Source organism: Branchiostoma floridae, chromosome 4, assembly GCF_000003815.2.
Source record: "Branchiostoma floridae strain S238N-H82 chromosome 4, Bfl_VNyyK, whole genome shotgun sequence".
Lineage (NCBI taxonomy): Eukaryota > Metazoa > Chordata > Leptocardii > Amphioxiformes > Branchiostomatidae > Branchiostoma > Branchiostoma floridae.
Window position 1 is genome coordinate 25,742,279 of NC_049982.1, and position 11,017 is coordinate 25,753,295.

General features: G+C 41.0%; 1 protein-coding gene across 2 annotated transcripts in view; it reads left to right on the top strand.

Annotated features, from left to right (window-relative positions):
- LOC118415058 (sulfotransferase family cytosolic 1B member 1-like) overlaps positions 1–9,069 on the top strand; it is a 13,763-nt gene extending 4,694 nt beyond the window's left edge. The window contains exons 6-7 of one of the 2 annotated variants that reach the window (XM_035819453.1): positions 187–343; positions 8,567–9,069. In XM_035819453.1, coding sequence (XP_035675346.1) covers positions 187–343; positions 8,567–8,676 — 267 coding nt within the window. In that variant the 3' untranslated portion in view covers positions 8,677–9,069. Of the gene's footprint in view, positions 1–186; positions 344–980; positions 1,142–8,566 lie in introns of those variants that run through there. The other variant, XM_035819452.1, reaches the window with a different exon arrangement.
- The last annotated feature ends 1,948 nt before the right edge of the window (positions 9,070–11,017 follow it).

Consider the following 11,017-nt stretch of genomic DNA (forward strand, 5'->3'; position numbering starts at 1 on the left):
AAATCTGAAATTGTCTTCATTCATAGTTAGAGTATAAAAGACCTGTTTCTTGCAGATCACTTCAGTGTCACTGACGAAGGAAAGTGGATTCTTTCCGAAACGTCTGACCGTTTCAAATCCATATCCCCAGGTTGCTTGAGTAACTATTTTTGGCGTTTGTTATCTATTGTTTATTGTTGCATACAGGACCTGTCCAATGCTGTCGGGAAGATGAAAGAATTCCTGGACATCACTTTGGATGACGTCACCACCTCAGACATTGTCGAGTCCTGTACCTTCGACAGCCTGAAGACCTCTTGGTCCGAAGCGGGAAACCAAACAAAGAGTCTCATCGTCAGGAAAGGTAAAATATGCCAATTTTTGTAAACTGGGAAAAAATAAAGTTATTATGCGTTGTGTTGTATTATGTTAATGTTGTGCTAAAGCTGTTGTGTTACTGTTAATGTTGTGCTAAAGCTGTGTTTAAAGTGTGTTGTTTGGTGTTGTATTGTACTTAACGTTCAACGTGCGATCCATGGAAATATATAAAACCCATATATAAAACCCAGACGCCCTAGGCTACCGTCTGTGAACCTTTAATATAGTCTGCAGGACACCATGATAGGGTAGGATTTTCTTGTCTCATTCTTGCCAATTAAGTATATGTCACGAAATAAAAGTAAAAAGAAAAGTTATAATTCTTCTTGCATTACGAAAATTTTCAGCCATGCAGAAATAAACTTATGGGATGTCCCTTTAGCTCAGCAGGTAGCAGCCTCACAGTTATCCTGGGTAGGGAATCTCGGTTGGGGTTGCATACGTTTTACGGAAGGGACGTTAAATGGGATCCCATGTTCGAAGGACTAGCACCCTACCCCCCCCCCCTTTAAAAAATATACCTTGCTATAACAGCAAGGAAAATAGCTACTGTATGTGCTACTATAAGCACTACAAATGAACGTACATAAACTAACACTAGTGTATTGGTTTCTTGATTGCAGGTGTGGTTGGTGACTGGAAGAACACCTTCACCGTAGCTCAGAGCGAGGCTTACGACGCTAAGTATAGGGGGAAATTGGAGGGAACTGGTCTGCAGTTTGACTTTGAGTAAACAGGAACGGAGGGAAAGGGTCGTCACTGTTATTCTAGTTCGTGAAACAATAAACTCCAGTCCCGAAGTGTGTGTTATTTTGGAATATATTGTACATCAATGAATGCATAATCTGCACACTTTACGTAGAAGTCAGCCTGTGGTGATCACGCGACGTGGGTTTATTAGAACAATAGAATGCTCACTAACCACATGCACACCATACCCTTGCATTCCATATACGCGTACGTAATAGACACGTCATCTCTTCGTGAATATTTTCGGCATAAATGCTTCGCCTGTCATGAATTACATGTGTCAAATTTATTGCATGAAGTTCACTTATGGAAACAATGGAATTATACAATTTCCTCATTAATTATTCTAATTTAGTCATCATTTGCATAATACTCATATTATTGATTACATCTTTGCCAAAGCTACCAGATGCCAAAGCTACCAGAAATCCGATGTTCCCTTCTTCAGTTATCTCTTTGGAATGTATTGACAAAAATGCCCTGCAGTTCCAGAATTAGACGTTAGGAGACTAAAACCGCTAGGGGGCCCAATGTTATGTCACTTCTTCCTGAGCACAAGAGCTATCTAATATTCTACCGTACCAAAATCGTGACCATGGTCTGTTGAGAACTCAAGCGTGAAGTTCCGCTGCAGTACAAAGGGAAGACACAAGGGGACCCAAAATCTAATCATTTCCAGTTGTTGTCACACCCCACCAACACACCAAGGGCCACCAAGTATGACAACAATTCATTCAGCCGTTCTTCATGAGTTACATTGTTCACACACGCGCACCACGCTTACACGTTAAGTATGGCACACACGTACCGTGTGATAGTGACTAAAAAAACTTGTCGAGGCTTTCGAGAAAATACGATGTACCTGGTACGCTACGAGGACACTAGCCGCTATAGTCTAAGATACCACCAGCATTAATTTGTTGTAAGCATTGCAATGCCATGGGACAAAAACACTTGTGACCTGCTGCATACCGCTACTGGAGCATATCTCCCACTCAGGTCTCCTTTCGTGTCTTGTTGATTTTTACATGAATAAACATGTACATGCATAAACATGTTAATGGTCGTGCTGGGTTCACGGCCGGTAAAGAAGAGTCTTTATGCTGCCATATCGAGTTTCACTACATGTACATGATAGTAACACATTTCCATTTCGTTTTGATTCAATTCTAATAGTTTATACATCATACTTAGTTACATTTATGATATTATATTGACAATGAATTAGCTGCTATCTAAAATGGTAATATCGCCAATATTTGTTATAAATGAGATACTATGCTATACTATACTAAACGAACTTGGCCTGGTTTGAAATGTCCAGATCCAACAGAAATATCTGCCCGTGACTTCCTCCGGCTGTGTCAGTCAGTCAGTCTATACAGACTATGAATCTGCATAAAGCAACTAACGGCAATGAAGACTACAGTACAAATGTACAATACAATACTATACAATAGCTCAGTCAGCCAACACATAGGCTTAAGTTACAAGTTATCTAATTAAGAGAAAGCCCAGAGTTCAATTCAGGGGGCTTGTTTGCCGATGACCGCATGCCGATCGCTTCTTCTTTCAGCCTCCCTGACCTCTCATCCCCTGTGAACCGCTTTAGCGCCTTCCCTTACTACTATGCGCCATCAAGCCCGGTCACTTGCCAATGTCTCCAGCTGTTGATGGCTGACACCAGCCAGGCCCCAAGGCGCCACTTTGCCGTGTCTTTGAAACGTAGTCTTCATCTTAACCCCTCCTTCTGTGCTGATAATGATTTGGTAAACAGGCGTTCGTGTCAGGAATATGATCGAGTGCATCGGTCGTAGAGTCACGGACCCCAGCCTGTAGAAACTGCAGTGCAGCTCACTTGTCAGGGGTTTACAAAGCAATTAAATGCCTCTTGTGCTGTAATATTGTACAACGTAATTCTGTTCAAGCACACAGACAGTCAGACAGACAAACAGACAGACAGAGCCGAAAACATAGCCTTCTCGGTGAAGGTTAAAACGGAATGTAAACTATATCATTATAGTATTGCTTGGTTTTTAGGCAGAGGGGAGGGGGTATGACAAACTCTTATTCGCGGTGTCATGATTTTGCGGTAGAAATAAAGATCAGCGCGAAAACCGCGAAAATAAAATCACAGAAAACATTTCAAGATTTACAGTATGCATTAGATGCTACCGTGCCGTGACCGACAGCAACATGTTTTTCTCTAGTTTTTTTGTCTTATTTTTTGTTTGGTCTTATTTCTATATTTCAGCCATGGAAATATATTGTACTCGTGATGTTTCCGCTTTATCTTCTTTCTTTCTTCTTACTTCTTCTCCTGTCAAATCTTCAAAGCGATTCATCTCCGTCGTTTGTAATTGATCGAATGACCTGAAATTTGGCATGTTTTTTTTTCATTCCATTTTCATTTGTCGACCTACATGAAATGTTTTTTTTTTTAATATCTTAAAAGATCTAATAATCCGAAGAGCGGTTCTACCTCCTATATAGATAAAGACAAATCACATCTCCAACTCAGGAAGTTCATCTAGAGGTCAGCAAATCTAATTACCCGCTTCTAGCGTAAATATTAACCTGTGTCACTCAGCATCTCACAGGGATAAGAAGACTTGTGTGCCGCTCGTACCGAGTCTTCCTCGCTCTTCTCATCAAGAAGAAAAGGTGAGCACCACTTAACTGTAACGGATGATGATACCAAGTGTTAACACCGCACAGATATACTTACCTGGTTTGAAGTCCACAGTAGGTTTTACTGACGTTGCCAACTTTCCAATAAGTAGGTCGTTGCTTGTGAGTGGTACATGTACATGTACACGCGAATGGTTCTGAACATTGCTGTTAGCCTTCGTTTTGAAATAGGCTTTTTGAAATATATGATCATCAATGTTCTCATTACCTCATATATTGACGACGAAAAGGCAGTCAAGATGCAATTTTAAGTGTTGATATGTATGTTTGAATACATGAAAAATGACAAAATCTCTACAGGTGGCACAAGGAAAGCAAGTCAGTTACATAATTATGTCACTTCAGATACACTGGCTGGTCTGGATTTAGAAAATAAAACTGTAATAAGACTGGTATATAGAATATAAGATATGTATATGTTAAGTTCACTTTAATTACAGATTTGCGATATTAAGCGAAACCTGTTTTATGCTTGTCGGCATCTTGGGATTTTGACACCCTCCTGTCGCACATGCAGACAGTCCGTCAACTAGTTAGGCAAAAACAGCATATCGGCAGTACGTTCCAAGCTGCAGTACAACTATGGATTATTACATTCGCCCAGAAGGTTTTGTTTTCGTTAGCGCTTATGTGTGGGTATGTGTGTAGAAGACCACCATAACTCGCCTGAATGGATTGAATTGATATTTGGTATGTGGATACGTCTTGATGAGACCTAGAAACGATTAGATTTTTGGCCTCCTAGCGGAATGTTACGATATTGCAGAACTTTCGGGTTTGATACGTCGAATTCTGAACATGCTGTGGTCATGATTTTTAAGTGGCAGATAGCTCTTGGGGCAGAAAATAAGTGGTGTAGGTTTCGGCCCCCTAGCGGCTTTTTTGGAACTGCAGGTACCTGTTTAGTTTTTTGAAAGAGAATAACTCCAAAAAGGATTGACGGATCGTCATGATTTATGGTATGTAGATACCGTTATGATTGAATATAAATTATGCAAATCGGAAACTAATTTGCATAATTAATCAGAAAATTGTCCAAATCCGCTCAGTTTATAGGACCATTGCAACATGTGACATTGATGAATGTGGAAGAGAAGAATATCGATAGATGAAAATTATGCAAATTAGGACCTCATTTGCATAATCAATGAGAAAAGCTATAATGTCATGGTGGTAAATGACGGGAGCTTCTTACTACAAGCATTTGGAAGTTACGTACAGGTGATTATCATTAAACACTGATTATGCAAAATGAGGTCCTAATTTGCATAGATTATCAGAAAATGCGCCAAAGGCTTTCTTTTTTAACGATAACATAGATTGCGTACTTCTGTTGTTTGGTGGAGGAGATGATCATGTTATATAATTTATGCAAATGAGAAGCATGATTAATGGCAAACACAATATATACAGCAGTTGTATAAGATAGAATCATTTGGCGAAGGTATGGGGTCGTGGAACTCTAGTTAGTCAGTGGTTCAGTGCCGCATGGATTTCCTGACATGAATGTAAGTTAGGCAAAAGCAGTACTAGTATATACTAGTATTTCGGCCGTTCCAAGCTGCAGTACCATCATCGATTGTTAGTCGGCGCTTCAATACCGCATGGCATTCCTGACGTAACGTTACTTAAATTTAGTTCTCAATAACAACATACAATGTAACTCCCACAAATTATGTCCCCTACTTGCGAATTTTCCCTGACAGGCATCACACCAATACGTGAGTTTGTCTGCATTTACTACCAAACATTACTTATTTCTAGTTTCTAAGGTTGTTCCTGGCATCGATAGCAAGGAAGCTGTTGAAGATGGAGCACTGGTTTGCATACAAAGGAACGTTCTTTGACTCCCAGACAGTGTCAAAAGAGACGCTCGACAACATGCCTGATTACGTCATACGCGATGATGACGTCGTCATTTTGACATATCCAAAAGCAGGTAGGGATGATAACGCAGTAAAATGCAAATGTACAGATTACTCTAGTTACACTTTCATATTAAACCCTGCACGTCTGCAAACCTCCCTCAGTGCAACGACTGATTCTACTTGTAACAATAATACGTTTGTGTTCGCATTTGTAACGCTACAGCAGCGACACCTAGCATGCAGTGCAAAGGGGAACCGGTCCTTTTGCCCTGAGGAAGGTGACAGACGGTCACCGAAACCAATGAGGTTAACATCGGCTCTTGTGAACATGCGGTTGTATGAATAAAGTAATTTGTTACATATACATTATGCACATACATATACATATACATAGACATATACATGTACATATACATATACATAAACATGCATTTTTTGTCATGTGGGGCATATTTTGTCAGGCACGAACTGGACCATTGAGATCGTCAACAAGCTCATGAGGGCAGCTGGGAAGACGGACATGGAGGCAAAGGACATCCCGTGGTATTTTGAAGGGACGTTGCCAGAATTTGGCAAGCCAGGTCACGTGATCGTGGAGGACCACCCATCGCCGAGGATCGTTCACACCCACCTTCCGTTTCACCTGGCCCCGAAAATGGTTTCCAGCCCGAAGGGCAAGGTATTCGATGCTGTGTTTTTATTCAACCAGACCTCCTTGATTGAACTACTTATTATATGATCGATATCGTTTGTTAGAAGGAGGTTTATCTTTCCAGGTTCGCGATGGCAAAACCTATTAAAGTGCAATTGCCTATTCTTGGGATTCTAACATTTTTGGTCGTCATCTTGTTTCCGGTCTGTAGGCCAAAGCTGCAATGTCGTCATAAGACAAGTAGCTGACGCTTTACTACCACCGAGTTGCTGATAACACAAACTTTGAATTATGCCAGATCCCTTGAAAAAGTCACTCCGACAATCCAATTTCAATACTGATACTGTGAAAGAAGACTCACTGAAAGTTACTTGCTGTGGAGTAATCAAAAATATTAAAGACAAAACTTCCTGAAAGAAATAATTAGACAGAATTGGATAATATTTCTTTTCCATTCTTTCTTCAGGTGAAGGTCATAGTGGTGATGAGAAACCCAAAAGACACGGCGGTGTCCCTGTACCATTTCCTCGTCAAGTTCGAACGTTTAACGGGCATACAGTATGTCACATCATGGGACAAGTGTGCGCAGGATTTCCTGAATGGGATAGGTACGGCATATCGCAATTAATGACCTTCCAAATATAAGATTCCCTTTTTGAATTTCATTTAATCTTGCGAATTAACGTAATATCTTTTCGACCATGGTTGTTTTTCAAGTGTTCTTCTAAAATATGCATCTGTTTACAGGTTCGGCGAAAGCTCTTTATTTTCAGAAAAAATATATTTGCACTCACGTGACTATGACATGACTATCACGTGATTACCACATGGCTATCACGTGACTATGCCTATCATCCGTCATGTTGGATGGTTAATCCCATATATTGTCAAGATAACTTATAACTTATATATATATATATATATGTATATATATATATATATTTATTTATTTATTTATTTGTTTAGCTCTAAATGGTGACTTCTACGACCACGCACTTGGCTGGTGGCAAATGCGAGACGACCCCCACTTCCTGTTCCTGAAGTATGAAGACATGAGGAAGGTGTGTATCCGTCGGGCACTTTTAGGTTTAAGAAGGAGCAAATGTCTTCAGGATATCTGTTCAAATCACCGAAAGTTAAAAAGACACAAATTATCTGCAGTATTTTTCTTATCATAGATGTATAAACATTTGTATGTATCATCATTTTTGTTTGTGGCATTGCATTGTACATTGGCGTTTAATGTATTACATTCAATTGTATTTTGCGTTTTGTAACCGCATTGTAAACACCGTACTTGTTAATTCTCTTCACGTTTCGGATCGCATCTGTTAGCAGCGACACCTAGCTGCAGTTCGAAATGTGAGGAAGACGACAGATGGTCACCAAAACGTCAGCTTGAACAACACTTTATAGTGTTACAGAACTTTGTCATCCATTGTTTATTGTTGATGTTACACAGGACCTGTCCAATGCTGTCGGGAAGATGAAGGAGTTCCTAGAAATCACTTTGGATGACGTCACCACCTCAAGCATTGTCGAGTCATGCACCTTTGACAGCCTGAAGACCTCTTGGTCCGAAGCGGGAAACCAAACAAAAAGTCTCATCGTCAGGAAAGGTAGAGTTACTTCTCGACTCTTGTAAACAGGGAAAAAAATGAAGTATAAATTGTGCGATATGTGTTGCGTTGTGTTGATATTGTGCTAAAGCTGTGTTTAACGCGTGTTGCTATGTTGTGTCAGCATCAGCTATACGTTCCATTTGCGATCCATGGAAATGTTTTACCTAAAAAAATAGACGTCCTACCGTCGACGACATTGTAACATAGTTTGCAGAACACCAGTTTTCCTCCCGATTCTTGCCACGAAATAAAAGTACATTTGTAATAAGAAAAGTTATCATTGTTCTTGCCTTACGAAAATGTCCGGCCATGCACAAAAAACTAGCGGGTTGTCCCTGTAGCTCAACCAGTAGCAGCTTCACGGTTGAGCTCCTGGTGCCAATAAGTACTAACTGGGGACCTCCTGTTCAATCCTGGGTACAGCATCTCGGTTGGGGTTGCATCTTACGAAATGGACGTAAAATGGGGTCCCGTGTTCGGAGGGCAAGCAATCCCTCCCGTTAAAAAATATACCCTGCTTAGTACAGAAACAGAGACAGCAAGGAAAGATACTGCCCAATGTGCCCCTATAAGCACTACAAACGGACGTACATACTAACATCAGTGTATTGGTTTCTTGATTGCAGGTGTGGTTGGTGACTGGAAGAACACCTTCACCGTAGCTCAGAGCGAGGCTTACGACGCCAAGTACAGGGAGAAATTGGAGGGAACTGGTCTGCAGTTTGACTTTGAGTAAACAGTCCGGAAGGGAAGGAAAGCTTAAGGGTTGCCAGATGTTGTACCAGCACTACACGCCAGAGGGTGTTATTGTCCGATACGGATTACTAGTATATCTCAATGAATACATAATCAACAGAAGTCCACTTGTGGTTCATTACAAGACGTGCGTTATGTGAAACAATACGGTACTCACTAACCCCTTCCCTGGCTGTCAGAGTACAGCGCTAGCCGGCCAAGGGAATTATGGCCCGGGGCGGCCGATACGATTTTACGGGGCATGTTGCTAGGGGCTCGGGAAAACCCGTAGCCGCTACCTGAGCGCTGTACTCTGGCAACCAGGGTAACTAATCCCCTGCAGACCCTAACCATTCATTCCTTGATACTTGGGAGTTTGGTAGAATACTGAATGTTTTTATGTGTACGGGGCTGGTGTCATATTGTAATTTGGGTTATGACAACTCACCATTCTGACGTTTGACCTACATGTAGGCTAACACACAAGTGTAATTTTGTGCACCTCATGAATACAGTGGGAATAAATTAAACACTTGTGGACTGTGCCATGTTTTGTCGCTTCAATTCTTGTTGCAACGTTAATGATCTCTACCTCCCGTGCAGAGTCTGTGTAAATGTTTTTCCACTCTGCGTGCAAAAACATCCTGGGAGCGGGAAAGGTGCAAAATGCAGCTGTTTCCTCTCCCACCGTTTTCTATATGTGTTGAGCAAACGTTTCGAGATAAGCGATCCTACACGGGATGTTACAGTGTCGCTCAAAATAACACATCATGCGGACAACAGTGGTGCTCGTGTTCTGGGCTTTACTCAAAGGTACGTTTTCAGAGTGATAGGAAGTGAGGTTCAGAGTTACCAGAATTAGTAATTCATCAACTCATAGACAATCGATTTCCACTGGCCGAAAGGCCATTTTAATAAGGACGTTTTAATTCACGGGTAGGTATTTTCTGGTCTGTCTGTATGTATGTATGTCACTATGTTTTAGACATACCATATGCTTATCAAGTCCTTTCTAGTGTGACAGGAAGTGATTAGTTTCTTGCCAAATGGAAGTCACCCTATGGGCACCAATTAGCGGCATTTACATTCCAGGAGCTAAGTACATTTGTATATATGTCCTAAACTTAGTTTAGAAAAAGTCAATACTAAAAGACTAAACTGCATAATACCAAGTTCAAAATTAAGTACACCACTTTTTTTGCGAAGACGACTTGCAAGTACAGTCAAACCTGCCCAAGTCGACCACCCGGGGGACCGGAAAAAAGCGGTCGATTTGGACAGGTGGTCGCTGAGAAGAGTATCGACTCAAAACATGCCCGATGCAAAGTATAAATGGTTTCCGTTGTGTTTAATGGCAAATAGCAAGCACACTGCACGCACGCAAAGAAGCGAGGTCTTTAATGTCAAATACAGCACGCACACTGTAAATTGTAAATTTAACCCCAAGCTTTTATCGAGTTTTTATACGAAACAGTGTTTTAAAGCTCAAGTATTTGTACACTAACGTTTTAGACAGTAAGGGAACCTTGATGCTGTCAGCTAACTACAAAAAAAGCCTTTGCGTCGCTGTGTTCTTGATCTGAAATAACTACGGTGCACCTTTCGAATTCGATGCCCGGTACGTCCCGATAGCGTACTTACGCACGGGTGAATGTACAGTACAGTTGGACAAAAGCACTCACACGTACAGATCTTTCTTAAAAAGGTATGAGCTACACAGATCTTTCTTGAAAAAGTATGAGGCTATATACGTTTCAGCATTCGTTCATTTTATCATGATATAGGTTTTTAAAAAACACTTCTATAACAACTAAATTCGGATTTTCTTACAACGATTTCGGCACAAAATCGCGCTAGTTATCATCAAAAATCGATGAAAACCTCAATTTTGAAAATGATGCGGTCGTTATGGGTCCCAATTTGGGCCGGTCGCGGTCGCGTTGGCCAGGTGGTCGTTGAGAAAAGGTGGTCACTCGGGCAGGTTTGACTGTACAAAAGATCAAAATGCGTCGTCCTCTTTCGTCGAAACGATCTATACAAAATTTTAGTTGTACACAACAGATCAGACTTACTTGCTTTTACAGTTTGTCTAAGAAGACCACTTAAATCAGGACGTAAAAATTTAGTTCATGTTTGATAATCAGACACTAATCACTTGTAGAATGTATGATGTCGTGGAACTCTAACTAGGTATCAATTTTTATTGTTACTAGCGTACTAAATTAAAATTGTTATCTCATCTCGCAGTCTGCCAGTCCGGTCCGGCGTTCCGGAGTCAGGCCGGATGTTATGTGCACCCCTGTCCGTGGTCTGACTCTCCGGTGTGCGCCTCTGATGGTCAA